The 17,159-nt window shown below is 42.9% G+C and overlaps 2 protein-coding genes across 7 annotated transcripts in view; one reads left to right on the top strand and one right to left on the bottom strand.

Annotated features, from left to right (window-relative positions):
* Window positions 1-17,159, top strand: part of CAB39L (calcium binding protein 39 like) — a 106,151-nt gene that overhangs the window by 86,599 nt on the left and 2,393 nt on the right. For all 5 annotated transcript variants that reach the window (XM_074960650.1, XM_074960641.1, XM_074960621.1 and 2 more), the window contains 3 exons: window positions 2,202-2,261; window positions 9,591-9,656; window positions 10,387-10,530. In XM_074960650.1, coding sequence (XP_074816751.1) covers window positions 2,202-2,261; window positions 9,591-9,656; window positions 10,387-10,530 — 270 coding nt within the window. The remainder of the gene's footprint in view (window positions 1-2,201; window positions 2,262-9,590; window positions 9,657-10,386; window positions 10,531-17,159) is intronic.
* Window positions 13,952-17,159, bottom strand: part of CDADC1 (cytidine and dCMP deaminase domain containing 1) — a 45,142-nt gene continuing 41,934 nt past the window's right edge. The window contains exon 10 of one of the 2 annotated variants that reach the window (XM_074960589.1): window positions 13,952-14,459. In XM_074960589.1, coding sequence (XP_074816690.1) covers window positions 14,427-14,459 — 33 coding nt within the window. In that variant the 3' untranslated portion in view covers window positions 13,952-14,426. The remainder of the gene's footprint in view (window positions 14,460-17,159) is intronic. The other variant, XM_074960608.1, reaches the window with a different exon arrangement.

Here is a 17,159-nt window from a genome sequence, read left to right on the forward strand (position 1 = left end):
AAAAGAATATACTAACTATATAGTATACTAGTTTTTATAGCAACCATGTTTATGAGGCCCTCTTCTTCCCCCTTCTCAATAGCTGATAAATACAAATCCTTTCACTATAATTCATTGTAAATCAAATTAAAAAGGGAAGAATCATCAGATTAAATATATATTTTTGGAGCTATTGAGGACACCGCTGTGTAAAGACAATTGCATATGCGTCAACTTCTGACAGTGAGTAACAAAGCTGTTAAAAGACAGATCTTTTAAAGAAAAAGATACAGGCCCTGATTCAAAGCCCTTTCTGTTCAAGTCAACAGAAAGACTCTTTGTCTTGAATGGGCTTTAGATCTAGGCTTTTATTGCATTTCAGTGCAATTTATTGAAGAGAGCAGTAGGCCAAAAATTTTCAAATTTGGATGCCTCAAATTAGCCACATAAATCCACATTTAGACTCCTAAATAAGTGGCCTGATTTTCAGAGGTGCCAAGTATCTGCAGCTCCCATAGACTTCAATAGGGAAGGTGGTTGCTCAGCTTGTATGGAAATCAGGCCATTTTAATTTTTTTCTTTAGGTATCTAAATATGGATTTAGGTGGCTAACTTTTAGGCACCCAAACATGAAAAAATTGGCTTAGGTCAACTTACTAGATGAGGAGCTTGAGTCTCTTCTCACTTCTATTATACTCCTGTGGAAAGTAACTCTTTTGAGGGCAATGGAGTTACACTATTTAAAATGGCCTGAGAGGAGAGTCAGGTCCAAGGGGGCCCAAACTCTGTGATGCCAACGGCCACACTGGCATTTGGCAGGAGCCAGAGGGCTACTCTTGAGCCAAAGAGATGTTTAGCAACATAAACTCTCAGTGAAATCTACGGTGCTGGTCTTTTCTTAACTCCAAATAGGAATTGTGGTGCTTAAAACCTCTCAGGTTCAAACTCCATCTTCGTATAGAAATTTATTTTTAAATAAATAAATGTAGACAACCCAATATTTATTAGAACATAACATAAGAACAGTCATACTGGGTCAGACTAAAGGTCCATCTATCCTAGTCCCAGGTGGCCCCTGAGGTAATGAACAGAACAGGTAATCATCAAGTGATCCATTCCCTGTCGCTCATATCCATCCCCTGTCACCCAGCTTCTGGCAAACAGAGGCTAGGGACACCATTCCTGCCCATCCTGGCTAATAGCCATTGAGGGAGCTATCCTCCATGAATTTATTTAGGTCTTTTTTGAACCCTGTTAGAGGATGCTGTCAAGGCCAAGACCCTAGCAAGGAGTTCCACAGGTTGACTGTGTGTTGTGTGAAAAAATACTTCCTTTTGTTTGTTTTAAACCTGCTGCCTATTAATTTCATTTGGTGACCCCTAGTTCTTGTGTTATGAGAAGTAGTAAACCACACTTCCTTATCGACTTTCTCTACACCAGTCATGATTTTATAGACCTCAATCATATCTCCCCTTAGCCATCTCTTTTCCAAGCTAAAAAGTCCCAGTCTTATTAATCTCTCCTCATACAGAAGCCATTCCATACCCCTAATCATTTTTATTGCCCTTTTCTGAACCTTTTCCAATTCCAATATATCTTTGTGAAACTGGGTGATTGGTAATTGTTTTTGCTGTGATCAATTAATTTAAATTGCCTATTTGCATCCATAATCCATAAAAATCTGGAGTTGATTAGCTTTGTCATCACTTTGCAGCTATAGAAAGAGAGTGACAGTGAGCATATGGGGAATGTTTTAGGTTTCATGGGTCACATTTGGACTTCAGGCCACAGTCTGGCTGTCCCTGAGCTATACACTGTATTCTGAAAGGTAGTTTCTATAAAGGTAAAATAGCTCCAATTTACAGTTGGCATTTTAAAAATGAATATATGCACATGTGCCCACAGACCATATAAGTGCAAAAATCTATAAATATACATATTGGAGTATTCTCTAAATATAGTATTTGTTTTGTTTTTATTCACTGAACTAGTAAACATGAATCAGCAACTGATATTAAATGGTGCACTGTCTCTCTTTTACCTATTCTTTCATTGAGATAATGCTGGAAATTATTGTAAAGGAGAAGAGCTGCTTTAAAGTGTTCCCTGAGCCATTACAACTGAAGATTAAAATGATGATCAAAGTAGTGGGGGAAAAAAAGCTGGTTGAGTTTTAAAATGCTTCAGATAGTGATTTTTTTCCCCTGGTTCTTTCTTTCCAGGACCTGCTAACGAGACACAAATTGTTGGTAGCAGATTTCCTAGAACAAAATTATGATACAGTAAGTACAAATAATTTCCAGCCTTAATGGTTTCATATATGTTCCTGCAAATGAACTGTGAGGAGTCCACCCTCACTTGGATCTGAACTGGAAACCTTTTGTAGGGGCATTTCTGCTCCACTCAGGAAAAAAAATAAGTGGATCTTCTTGATTCTTTGTGTCGACCAAAGCTGTTCGTTCAACAGCACAGTTCCTCCATTTCCCAGGCGAGGGATCCAATCGGGACAGCACCAGCTGGACTTCAGGGAAGGTGCCTGTACTTTAGCAGCCATTTGAATCATACTTTCTCATCTGCTTATAAACAGAGCATGTGCAGCTGAAGGCTACATGCCCCACCTAAAACTTTTACTTAGAACCAAACATCGCACCCTATAAGCCAAAATAATTTAGTTTTACCAAGGGAGAATCCTCCTTAACCATCTGTAGAAATAATACTTATATCCTGTTTCCAGGCTTCCTGATTTCTAGTACAACTCCATGTCAAAAGCAAATCTTGTTTAGGATGTGGAACAGTAGAGGGGAAGAGTCTATTCTCGCCTCATTGCACACAACATAACTACATTAACACTAGTGGGAGCTACACGTGTGTACAGATATTAGACCAATTTTATTTTAAATATTTACCTTTTGCTACAGTTTGGTGCCACCTGGTCAGTGCTAGGGAATAGCTAGTGGTCATTCATGTCCCAGTAATACTTCAGGATAGAGGACAAGAGTTACTAGAACTTATTTTAGTGTTACTAGACATTATGTCTGTGTAAATCCTAAGGGATTTTGAGATGTGAATATACCTGTTATCCTAAGTAAATTAGTCTATTGTTATATTGCCATTTCTTTTTGCTTTAAAATATCTCTGAAAATCAAGTGTAGGTCAGAAAAATTCTGTTGGAATCAACTGAAATTGGGCTGACATGGGTGGTGGAATTCGACAGAAGATTAAGTTGTCATGTTACCTTCAAGCTTGCATGCTGCTGAGTCACAAATGCGGTGTGACTCAGGCAATTTGTATATCTTCACTTATTCTCTTTATCGCTGTACTAAAGCACTGTGATAAAATGAGTGTCTGTCTTGAGTTTGTGTAGCATTGATGCTCAAAGTACACATAGTGAAGAATAATGTTCTTCAAAGAACTCCCAGTCAACAAACAGAAATCTGTTTTATCAGCTAGACAGACTAATACATGTTCAAAACTATCACTAGTACCTCTTTGAATCATAGAAGATTAAGGTTGGAAGAGAACCTCAGGAGGTCATCTAGTCCAACCCCCTGCTCAAAGCAGGACCAACCCCAACTAAATTATCCCAGCCAGGGCTTTGTCAAGCCGGGCCTTAAAAACCTCTAGGGATGGAGATTCCACCACCTCCCAGGTAACCCATTCCAGTGCTTCACCACCCTTCTAGTGAAATAGTTTTTCCTAATATCCAACCTAGACCTCCCCTACTGCAACTTGAGACCATTGCTTCTTGTTCTGTCATCTGCCACCACTGAGAACAGCCTAGCTCCATCCTCTTCGGAAACCCCCTTCAGGTAGTTGAAGGCCGCTATCAAATCCCCCCTCACTCTTCTCTGCTGCAGACTAAATAAGCCCAGTTCCCTCAGCCTCTCCTCGTAAGTCATGTGCCCCAGCCCCCTAATAATTTTCATTGCCCTCCGCTGGACTCTCTCCAATTTGCCCATGTCCTTTCTGTAGTGGGGGGACCCAAAACTGGACTCCACCATACTCCAGATGTGGCCTCCCCAGTGTTGAATAGAGGGGAATAATCACTTCCCTTGATCTGCTGGCAATGCTCCTACTAGTGCAGCCCAGTATGCCGTTTGCCTTCTTGGCAACAAGAGAACACTGTTGACTCATATCCAGTTTCTCGTCCACTGTAATCCCCAGGTCCTTTTCTGCAGAACTGCTGCTTAGCCATTTGGTCCCCAGCCTGTAGCACTGCATGGGATTCTTCCGTTCTAAGTGCAGGACTCTGCACTTGTCCTTGTTGAGCCTCATCAGATTTCTTTTGGCCCAATCTTCCAATTTGTCTAGGTCACTCTGGACCCTATCTCTACCCTCAGGCATAACTACTTCTCCCCCCAGCTAGTGTCATCCATGAACTTGCTGAGGGTGCAATCCATCCCATCGTCCAGATGATTAATGATGATATTGAACAAAACTGGCCCCAGGGCTGACGCCTGGGGCACTCCGCTTGATACCGGCTGCCAGCTAGACATTGAGCCGTTGATCACTAGCCGTTGAGCCCGATGATCTAGCCAGCTTTCTATCCGTCTTAGAGTCCATTCATCCAATCCATACTTTCTAAACTTGCTAGCAAGAATACTGTGAGAGAGGGTATCAAAAACTTTGCTAAAGTCAAGATATATATCATGTCCACTGCTTTCCCCATATCCACAGAGCCAGTTATCTCATCATAGAAGGCAATCAGGTTGGTCAGGCATGACTTGCCCTCGGTGAATCCATGTTGACTATTCCTGATCACCTTCCTCTCCTCCAAGTGCTTCAAAATGGATTCCTTGAGGACCTGCTTCATGATTTTTCCAGGGACTGAGTTGAGGCTGACTGGTCTCTAGTTCCCCAGATTCTCCTTCTTCCCTTTTTTAAAGATGGGCACTATATTTGCCTTTTTCCAATCATCCGGGACCTCCCCTGATCGCCATGAGTTTTCAAAGATAATGGCGAATGGCTTTGCAGTCACATCAGCCAACTCCCTCAGCACCCTCAGATGCATTAGATCCGGACCTGTGGACTTGTACATGTCCTGCTTTTCTAAATAGTCCTTAACCTGTTCTTTTACCTCTGAGGGCTGCTCATTTCCTCCCCATACTGTGCTGACCAGTGCAGTATCTGGGAGCGGACCTTGTCTGTGAAGACGAGGCAAAAAAAGCATTGAATGCTTCAGCTTTTTCCACATCATCTGTCACTAGGTTGCCTCCCCCATTCAGTAAGACTCCCACACTTTCCCTGACCTTCTTGTTGCTAACATACCTGTAAAAACCTTTCTTGTTAACTTCACATCCCTTGCTAGCTGCAACTCCAGTTGTGCTTTGGCCTTTCTGATTACACCCCTGCGTGCTCTAGCAATATGTTTGTACTCCTCCCTAGTCATCTGTCCAAGTTTCCACTTCTTGTAAGCTTCCTTGTTGTGTTTAAGCTCACCGAAGATTTCTCTGTTAAGCCAAGCCAGTCACCTGCCGTATTTGCTATTCTTTCTGCATATCAGGATGGTTTGTTCCAGCGCCCTCAATAAGGCTTCTTTAAAATACAGCCAAATCTCCTGGACAAATTTCCCCCTTGTATTAGCCTCCAAGGGTATCGTGCCCATCAGTTCCCTGCGGGAGTCAAAGTCTGCTTTTTTGCAGTGCAGGGTCTGTATTCTGCTGCTCTCCTTTCTTCCTTTTGTCAGGATCCTGAACTCGATCATCTCGTGGTTACTGCTGCCCAGGTTGCCATCGCTTCTACTTCCCCTACCAATTTTTCCCTGTTTGTGAGCAGCAGGTTAAGAGGAGCACGGCCCCTAGTTGGTTCCTCCAGCACTTGCCCCAGCAAGTTGTCCCCAACACTCTCTCCAAAAACTTCCTGGATTGTCTGTGCACTGCTGTATTGCTCTCCCAGCAGATGGCAGGGTGATTGAAGTCCCCCATGAAAATAAGATACCTGGAGACTCAAAGCATAATCTGTTCCTGTTGGGTCTGAGCGTGTGAGGTGTGTTGAAGCTAGTGGGCTGAGGGCAGGAGGCACCTACACCACCTCGCAAGATTGTGCTCACTCTTTTCAATAAATGGAGATATTGGGTAAGCCTACATCACAAGGGGGAAAAAAACCCTCGCAGCAGTGAGTCTCAGAGCCTGGGTCAACTGACTCAGGCTTTCTGTGGCTAAAAATAGCAGTGTAGATGTTCTGGCTTGTACTGGAGCCTTGGCTCTGTTACCCTTCCCAGGTTTCAGAGCCCAGGATCCAGCCCAAGCCGGAACATCTATATTTACTCTTGGGGGAATTCTGCGCAACTGCACATGTGCAGAATTTATTTCCCCCGCAGATTTCTTTGCTTCCCTGCAGAAAAATAACTTTTTGACAGGGAAGCAAAGGGAAGCTGCAAGAGCAGTCAGACACCACTCCCTAGCTGCGCAGGTACATCATTTCAGGCACCCGGAGCAGCTGGCGGAGAGGTAAATCACCACAGGGCTGGGAACACTCCAGCCAGGGGCTCCTACCCTGAGCTGGGATCAGCTGCTAGTCCTGGCTGGGCTGGAGGCAGGAGAGAACAGGATTTCCTCTTCCCCTACAAGGAGTGGCTGGGGCTGTGTCAGACCCACCCCCAGAAACCTCTGCCAGCTTCAGGAAGCTCAGCATCCTCCCCTGCTTCCTGTCCCCATCACTTCTCAGCTGCAGGGGAGGGGTCACTGTACAGGGAGCTGCTCCCCCATCCGTCCAACCCCCGTGCATCTGGACTTCCCATACCCAGAAACCCCCATCCTCACCCCCTGCCTCTGGACCCCCCACCCCTGCACCCAGACCACCCCCCCCACTGAGCTCCTTGCACTCTGGACCTCCGCCCCACCGCCCTGAGTCCCCACATCCAGACCCCCATGCCACTGACCCCCAACTAGCTGCATCCAGACTCCCACCCCACCAGGCCCCATTCTCCCAGCACACAGACCCCCCAGCTGAGACCCCTTCTCTGAGCCCCAACCACTTTCACCTGGAAGCCCCTGCAGAGTCCCATTACCCTTGCACCTGGAACCCCCACAATGAGCCTCTGTGCATCCAGATCCCCCCACATCTAGGACGCCTCCACTGAGCTGCCTGCACCCAGATTGTCCCACACAGAATCCTCTCACCCCATACCTGGATCTCCCCACACTGAGCCCCTCCACACTTGGCTCCTGCCTAGTTGAGCCTGCCTGCCCCACACCTGGCGCCCTTGGCGTAAAGGGGCAAGGCCCTAGGGTATTTCTGGGGCAGGGCCAGGCCTTGTGCTGGGTCAGGGTCAGGGTCAGCCTCACCACTGAGTCCACGTCCCAGGGTTGGGGAGTGGGGAGGCTGCAGGGTGATCTCTCACCTTCGTGCAGCCAGTGGCCCACTGCCATGCTGGAGCCTCTGCATTTATTTATTGACAAACAAAATGTGCAGAATTTGTAATTTTTTGGCACAGAATACCTCAGGAGTATATACTTCCATTTTTAGCCCTATAACACAAGCCCAAGTCAGTTGATCTGGATTCTGAGACTCGCTGCCGCAGGGTTTTCTTTGCTGTATAGACGTTCCCATTATATCCTAAACAATAAAGGACAAATTGTGCCCTGAGATACAAATGAACAACTCCCACTGAAATCAGGGTGTGTTGAACACATACATCTGACTGCAGATTTGGCTCTGAATGAAGTTTGTGGCAATACTGACAAATGCCCACCGTTGGTATGTAGTGAGATGGGAGGTAAGTATCATTCCATGTTCACTCTTTGAGTGATGAGACAGCCAGGGACTGGGTTCTTTGACACAGCACGCTTTCATTTTAACAAACATCTTTTTGCTTATTTTTTTTTAATTGCAACAGCATGAACAAGCTAAAGTTAGCTTCAAATAAGACATACATGAAATTTGTTTGCATATATAACCTCATTGTTCACATACACAGCCATACCAACCAGGCAAAAACAGTGAATGATATTTCAACATGAGAAAGATCAATCAGGCCAAGAGGAAATTGTGACCATCCAACTGTCACCATCACCATTTAAGTCTGGTTAACAATAATAAACATTTTGTTAACCAAATTTTCCAAGGTGCTGTTCATTTTATCTGCACATTACAGTTTGGCCATTAAGGCATTTGAGTGCCACGTTGAACTTGCATCACATGGTGTGATCTAGTGGTTAAAGCTGCAGGTCATGGCTCTTGTATATTATTTTCTTAACTGCTGTTAATGCTGGATGAAGTTGGACAAGTCACTTAAAACCTCTGCATTGAGAATCATGTGAGCCAATCCCTGCATGGAGCCCTGACTCCCCTAGGGCTCTGTGCAAACAAAAGGCTCCACCCATCTGGTACTCACTGCAGGATTGGAGTCTTAGGGTACATCTACATCGCAACTGAGCGGCTGCTTCTCACCACAGGCAGGCTTACACATGCTAGCTCTATGCGAGCTAGTTTGCTAAAAATAGCAGTGGGGCAGTGGCAGCGTAGACAGCGGCGCAGTCTAGCCACCTGAGTGATTGGCTCTTGCTTCCCACAGTCATTAATTAAAACCCTTGGCCTGAGGTTTCGTGGCCCTGAGTCTTGCCCCATTTTTAGTAGATCTTTGGGTCATATTCATCAGTGTACCTCCATTGGCATAAACAGAGCTACATTGATTTTAGTGTTCATTAAGATTTGGCTTATTACATTTTTTATAAAATAAAATGAAACTATGCAAGCACTACACAAAGTAATAGTCTCATTACCTTTCCCTCCCATTCTAACCGCTTGGTATAACATACTGAGTCTCTCTCCAAATTCATAATTTTTTTTTCAATGCTGATTATCTGTTTGTAAATCACCATGCCCATCTATGGCTCTGTCTACATTTAATGAACAAGAACTGCAAAATGTCTTAGCACAAGAGATCTGATTGTGGATGGTGCTGAGCAACCCTCAACTCCCACTAACTCAATGGGACTTTGGAAGTCCTCAGAACCTCGTGAGGCCCAGAAACTGTAACATTAAGAGGTGGCATTATAAACGTTGCATGGCTCCATTACATTTCTGTGTCTCAGTTACGCTGCCCCATGCTGTGTTTGCAGTGCCTTCCTTTTGATCTTTAAGCCTCCAAGGTATAGGGAATAGTAATGACAATGAGGACAACTGAAGTGAAGCAAAAAGGAAAATTGGCAAGTTAGATGTGTGCATAGAAACCCACTAAAAATAGCAATGTCACTCTAACAAGCCAGACTTCCACCATCCTTCTCTGTCTGTCTTTCTAGGGACATAGATGGCACTTTACTTATATAACCCTGTGTTGGTATAAGTTACCTCAGATGGTCTCTGGTTACTAATGTTATATTTGCGTGTTCTATTTTGGCAGCAAATTCATAATCTTTTATAAGATCATGGCATAAGGTGTGAATCACAAGGGCACTAAGTTCTTGATTCTTTGGTGGATTCACATGTGCAAGCAAACACTGATTGGACGTTGCTAATCTGTGGCCATTATGGACTGGGCTCTGGCATCATAAAGAAGTGCCAGAGCTGTGCTGCTGCCATCGCAAAGCTTAGTGCAGGAAGGACCAGTACAGGGGGATGGGGGGCAGGAAGAATATGGCTATCCTGGTTTTTTTTTCTTGTTCCCTTAGATCTTTGAGGACTATGAAAAACTGCTTCATTCTGAGAATTATGTCACAAAGAGACAATCTTTAAAGGTAATGTAAAATTCCTGAACACTTTTTTTTTTTTTTTTAATAGCCATAACATGCTCAGACTGTTTCACAGAGTGGCCCTATATACTTTTTTTTTTGTTGTTACAAAAGAAATTCTTTTAAATTAATCTAGTGCTTGTGAAAATCAGGAGATATTTTTGTCACTGCATTGGGGTTAGCATTGAAAAGTCCTAGTTCCTGAACTCATATGGCAAAGCCTGGAGTCCTTTCTCTGAAATGAGGGTGTCATCCTCTTTTCTCACTGTCACCTGAGTTCACAGCGTAGTTCAGAACACAAGTGGGAGTGAGTTTGGTAGGTTCGTTGTAGTCCCCATTTGCCCATGCACCAAGCAATTTGGTAAAATCTGCAGTCTCCTCATGACTAGAACAGGAAAGTGTGGGGCATGTAAGTATTGAGGTGAATTAGCAGAACAATGTGGGATGGTTGTACTTGCTTTTATTTTATCTGGCTCAATCCAGCTGTTTCTCTATGCATTAATATGGTATCTCTCCAATATTTGGTTGATCAGTGCTATTGGACAGTTATATCACTTTTATAAACGGCAAAATCACCTCAATTTTTTAAAAGGCCCTCCATTTTTGAAGCCACCATGGCCTAAGATAAAACTCTTTTGAAACCTCTGGGGGTGAAGATAAAAATGTCATGCTTTCATCTGAATCATAAATTTTGTGCAGAGTCACAAAGCCTTTGTTTTTGTAAATGTTCCCATAGCTGCTGGGTGAACTGATTCTGGATCGACACAACTTTGCCATTATGACAAAATACATCAGCAAACCAGAGAACCTGAAGCTGATGATGAACCTGCTGCGAGATAAAAGCCCAAACATTCAGTTTGAGGCATTCCATGTGTTCAAGGTAACTCAGCGTGGCCTTCCGAGAGGAAGGAACATCTCTTTCCCTGTGGGAGGGAGGAGAAGCCAGAAAAATGTGGGGTTTTACAAACCATTTCAAACATTTGAAAATGTTTTAATAGGAAATTTCTCCCTGACAGTCAGTTCTCTCTCGCTTGCTTGCCCTCTCTAGGTGATGTCTAAGGCAGGGTCATTTGGATCTGGGCCTAGTGATCTGAGGGGTCCCTTGTTACAGCAATGCATTATTAGCAAGAGGTGACAAATTGCCTGGCTGATTGCTGCAGGCTAACCACTTACTGGAGTTGATGGTGCTCTCCTCAACCTCCTTAGGTCATGTCACAGTGACTCTGGGTAAGAATTGGGGGAGTCATGTGATTCCAAAATATTTGATGTTTGGCACCCAGCAATCAGATATTACAGTGCTGGGTAAGAACCTAGACAGACAGACAGTGTTGGCTCTCTGGGTGAGGCAGAAGCAAGTGGAAATTTTTTTAATATTTCAAGAGATTTGCCTTTGATAAGTTTGAGCCCAACATATGCTTAATCCTCCTTGTTCTCACTCTGTTTTGCACTGATCACTAATGCAGCCTTACAAAATTGCAATAAAAATATTATTAGCCCAGGCACATACACTACTTTCTTTTATCATCATGATTTGGTTAATTTTTTCAAATTTTATTTACCCATCAAAAAAGTTTTTTGCGCTGAGCAAGAAGATGAGTAGAATTATTATGATGCAGAGCTACTATAATGCAAAATTAACTCATAAATATGTCTGGATGTATTTTCATAGTTTGAACAGATTAATTTTCAGAGAAGAGGGATAAACCCATAGGAGGGGGGAGAATGTCCTTCTCTGGGAGATGTTTATAATATAGACCACATTGCACCAAATGGCAAGTATTTTCAAAAATTACATCACCCTCAGAATGTTCAGAAAGGCTTTTGGAGGTCTTTGATTTTGTCATTTCTATTGTGCAAAAGATCTTTCAGAAGGCATTCACGTCTCCAGCATGTGGCTTGAAGGATGGTATGGCTGCTCCGTATAATCTTTCATCTACGTAAAGTAATCACAGGGATTCCCAACATATTTCAATATTTTGCTTCCTGCATAATAAGCCTCAGTGATGCACTTAATTACTTGTGTAAGCCTTTGACTTGTTCTTGACAACCAAACTACTGTGAGTAGCTTTTGCTCTTACCCCTTATCAGGAGGTATGCAGCTCAAAGATAAGTTGGGGAGAGCAAATCCCAAATACTTGCAGTCTTTAAGAGCTCAAATGCCAGGGGAGGGAAGAGAAGACAGAGAATTGGTTTCTATTAGCTACTTTTTCATTTCTTTTGATGAATGACTGATGAATACTTTTTCATCAGTATTTACTAATGGTCACATTCTTGTGCATGCAACTTCTATGCATGAAGTGCAGTCCTTGAATTAATCCATAAGGCCACTACCATCTATTGTTTCAGATTCCCCTTAAGCACCCAGTTTTGCTGAGCAGTTTCAAGAAATCAGACAGTGATGAATAGGGGCGTGGCAGTTGAGAATAGTTGTTTTTATTTTGTTTAAAATAGAAATTTGAGGATTTGGAGTGATCTGTAATCATAGCTATCTATGTAATGGTATGATATCATTACTGTCACCCTCATCCTCCCTCCCAGTGTCCACCGTCCTTTTGTTTCTCATGCTCAGAGCATCCAGTTTGTAGGCTCTTCAGTGTAGGGACTGTGCCTACCCATGTGTTTTGTGCAGTGCCTAACACAATGAGGCCCTAATCCTGACTGGGCCTTTTGGCACTATGTGAAACAAATAGTAAATGATAATGCAACCCTCATTGATGTCAGTGGGTCAAATTCTTCCCTCAGCTCCATGAATCCAACTTCCATGAGACTCTATTATTTTTACAATAATATCTGATGGCAGCAGTTAGACATGAATGTAATACGCACAGTATTCATCTTACAGTTTTCTATGTAATTCAGAGCAGAATCTCATCCAGTGGAAGTTGCACATTTCTAACTGAATGTAACCCATAGTTACAGCAAAATCCCCCTCTCCAGTCTGCAGCATAGCTCTCTTGTATATTCAACTCTTGTTCCACATGTGCAGAACAGGTATAGAATACACACGAGAGAAGGGCACTGAGCGTTTTGTCCTTAGTTTTCCTTTATTAATAAATTCTATGCTGATGATGGGAACCAATCCAGGAAATCCTTAAATATGAAAGAGAACATACACTTCATGGAAAAACAACTACCGCCTTGTCCTGATGCCCTTTCTGGCAGGTGAAAGGCAGCGATGTTCCTTGTTGCTCTGGGGTGCAGAGTCCTTGGGCCTGATTCTCCCCCTGGTTACTCTAGCTGTATGCTGGTGTAACTGAGGGTGTGGGAGGAAGTCGGGCTCTGTGTCTTTATTTTCACATACTTTCAGGCATAGTTTTAAGTTATCTAGTTAGTCCTGTTTCAAATGACCACAGACTGCCAATACTGAGATGAAATCAAAGATTTGCCAAGCGGCTGATGCTTGCTACTTACTGCGAGGTGCCAAAAGATTTGGGTTTAAATTACCTGACTTGGATGTTTTTGCAGCTAGGCACATTTGAAATGAAAAAAGTGCTTGTTTTGTAAGTATCCGAATTCCAGCTCTCCCATGCCCCAGTTGACCCTGAAAAAGGCATATGACTCTCAGCTCCTTGAGGCAGTATCTGATTATTGAGGATTTGAAGCTGCAATATTTTAACTAGAGCCATGAGCATCTAGCATTCTAAATATTTTACAGTTAAGTTTGATGGCAATTAAAAATGCAATTAACTCTTCAAGCACTGAGGACAGTTGTATTCATCCAGGAGTGCTCTGCCCAGAGGTACAGAAGATAAGTAATGAGGTCTCATTTTCAGTACTTCCTCCCATCTAACTGTTCCTTCACCAGCAAGACCTCTACCTCCTTCATCATTCCTGCTCACTCCCTTACCCTTGCTCGAACAAAATGAGACCTCTTCAACCCTTAGCCTCCACCCCACACAACCAGTCACCAACTCATGGCCACCTAAAAGCCTTGGGAATATAGGTAGACCCCAGATAACAAAACCAAGGGGATTAGTGAGTATCTTAAGTGTTAATAAAACCTTCCCCACGTACACACACCTTTTCTCCTTCTTCATTCCAGCAGGGGAATCAATATCTGGTTTGAAGGTTGAACAATAAAAGGGTCTTTCTGAATACTCATGTGTTTTCTTTTGACAAATATATTTGTTACCATTATTGGTCAATCCGAGTATGTGATTTTTGCTTCTTTGTTCTCTTACAGACAATCAAAAATAAACCACACTGCAATATATTGCACACAATGCACATACAAATCTAGAATAGTATCAGCCTCTCTTGGCTATCATGTTAAACAATTCGATTATTTTGTGAACTCACCCCACAGTGGTGGTTCAGGATAATATAACATTTTTCTTAAGCAGAGATGTAGCAAGAGAGGTTTTAGTGTTTAAATCTAAAAATAGATTGTTTGACCTTAGCTTCATTTTTCCATTCTCTTTCATGCACATCACAAAGCTACCTCCTGTTGCTCACTCTGCAAACGGTTCTGCATAACTTGACAATACTGACCATTTCCACTCAGCATGGGGCGGAAGCTGAGTATGTGTTGTTTCTGAGCTATAGACTTGATAATACTTTGGTCTGTGGGGGATGTTGTCGGTTCAGCTACGTGAGCTTTCATGTACTTCCAGCGAGGTGGTAATCCCCCTGCAACGCATATGAGAAAATCATGACACCAGTTTCAGCCCTGGTGGGTCAGTTGGCCTGTTGGTGTACAGAGTGATACATGCTGGATTTGGACCATAATCGCTAACCATTTGAAAGTAGATCAGAGGTTGCAGTGAACTATTCTCATCAAGATCCTGTGACATTCAGTAGCCTTGGCCTCTGTGTTTAAAAAAACAAAGATTATCAGTGACCACACAGTGACTCATCGAGCATCAGACCATTTTAGTATCTTTATCCCTTTGTGTTCCCTTGAGGAGATGATGATGACAACGCATTGTCATTAATTGTGAGAACCAAGGTCAGACTCCAGAACTCTCTGATCAAATACTTTATGGAGTGGATAGGGAGTGTACAGTTTATCAATTTTGATGGACAGTACTGATTTAAGGCCAGTTAGAGGACAACAGTTCTATTTCATGGCAACTTTTGAGTTTTGACATTTGTTTTCATTCCGTGTTGGAATGAAAAGAAAAACCTTTCAAACATTTTCACAAAGTGAAGTTGTGTCGAAACTCCTCCGAAGTGATCAGAGAACTCTCAATCACAAAACCCTTCCCGACAGATATGTTGTTGAAACCAATACATCCCCACAAAATTATTTTTTCAAAAATATTCCAACTAGCTGTAATACTGATGTTGTTTCCAGGATATCTCTTATCTTTTTTTATTGTCTTCAAGTGAGGCATTAGCAGGAGACTTTAAAAAATAAAACCTCATACTGGATCTAGCCTCAAGGTATAAAGATTCTTTGTTGTAGATGTGTGTAAAATTTCTTTGTTTCAATACTGTGACATTGTGGTACTATAGTTGCTTGAGGGAGCCAGTCTTTCAGTTTTATAATCCTTTTATGATCCCAAGGTTTGAAAAAGTATTTGAGAGTTGAAATTGAGTCCTGCAGTAGGTCTAGTAGTCAAAAGATGATTTACATTTGAGTTTTCTATCTTTTATGCCAGTTTTTCAGGGGGAGGATTATAACCTATAAGCAATCAGACAAGAAACTAAAGAATTCAGTCTAATAGGAGACATCAGCTCACGTTTAAACATTTGCCATGCTAATACATATTTTAGGCTAGAGCCAGTTTTAAAATTAAATCCTTTCGAGAATGTTTGCAGGCTGTTCCTTTCACACTGTGTAGATACAGTGTGGTCTAAATGTTCAAATTGACTAATCATTTTCTGTGCTTTAATTTTTGGGTGGCCTACTTGAGACCTCTTAAAGGGGCCTGATTTTCTGTGGGTGGGTGCTCAGCACTTTTTGCATGTCAGGCATCCGATGAAGTGAGCCGTAGCTCATGAAAGCTTATGCTCAAATAAATTTGTTAGTCTCGAAGGTGCCACAAGTACTCCTTTTCTTTTAGGCTCCTTTAACGTGTCTCAGATTGGGCACCCAAATCACTAGATATTTCTGAAAATGCAAGGCATTGCAAATATATTTGCATTGTGCTCTCTCAAACAATTCTTTTATTTATCTGAACTGAGGGAAACAACATGCAATTTGTATAATAGGGTTATTTGTAATGGAAGGAATGTTTTTAAATGGCCAAAGCAGAGGCTGAACAAACTGCTATCTGTACCTCTCAGTAACCCAAGGGGGCCATGAGCTGACTACCTTGAGATCAAGGAACATGCCCCTAATAACAGACACTACTTTTTTGAGAACTTGAAGCATCTGGCAAGGAGGTTGCTCTAAAGGGGTCGTGGTGAAGTCTTGCACTGTTGAGTCAGTTGCCATTGCGTGCGAGCATCTAGAGGTCACCAGGAATTAAAAAAAAGTCCATGACTTTAAAAGTTCAGAACAAAGGGTTGGATTGTTGAAGAGAGGCCTCTTCTGGGTGTGGATCTGCACTTGTGGTATGGTGGGGGAGCTGCTTCAGTGGCCTTGTCCTTCCTGGGATGTGGGAATCTGCACAGGGGCTGGGATCTAGGCTGGGGAGACATATGCTCAGGCATCAGTACAGGCTACAGCTTCTTGCTGTGGAACCTCCCTTTGAAGGAGGCTGCAGATGTAAGCAGGAGAAGCCCTCGGAGCCAGTCTAACAAGGAGCCAGAAGAGAGTTACAAAGCGGACAAGAGGCAAGTGCCTCTGAAGTGAGGGATTGCTACAAAAGGGAAGATCCCAGCCTCTCACCTGAGTGACCCACAGATAGCAATTCCAAGGCACTGGGCTGCCAGTGAGCTGCGTATGGAAGCGTGTTACATTGTCCTTCTGCTCTGCCTCACTGCTGTGTCCTTGTGAGCTTAGCAAACAAATTGAAATGTACGTGGATCCTGCTCTTGTAAATTTCCATTCACAGACTGCTCCTAGAATGGACTAGGGAGGGCGAAGTGAAGGATGTGACCTAAGTTCACAAACCAAAACAAAGCTGCTTGGTCTAATTTTAGGCCATTTCAATTGAATATGGAAATTCTATCACCAACACAAGACTCGCCTGTTCTCCCAGTAATTATGGTTCTAAGACATTTCATGTTGGAGGGCCATAAATGTGGAAGTGATCAGGGATTTATAGCCAACTTTCAACAGCTGGCTTTACAATCAAACCATTTGTCAATAAAAGGAACAGAATAAGGGAGAGTGATAACAAGGTCAAGTGTAACTTCACTTCCAGCTGCTAATGAGCAAGATCATGGGAAACTTTAACATGTGTTTAAGATACAGGGATAGTTTTTCTTTCCTGTTTTGGCTGATTTGGGGTCAACAAATCTGTTGGATCTCCCCAGCTAATATGTGGCTAGCACAGTCTGTTCCTGTGCCCTCCCTGCAGCTCCGGAAGCATAGGTGCTTGTCAGAAATGGAAGGGTCATGGTCAGAGTGCAACTGCATTAATCCCCAGCTGGCAGACAACCTCTTGAGAGCCATAG

This window comes from Natator depressus, chromosome 1 (genome assembly GCF_965152275.1).
Source record: "Natator depressus isolate rNatDep1 chromosome 1, rNatDep2.hap1, whole genome shotgun sequence".
Classification (NCBI taxonomy): Eukaryota; Metazoa; Chordata; order Testudines; family Cheloniidae; genus Natator; species Natator depressus.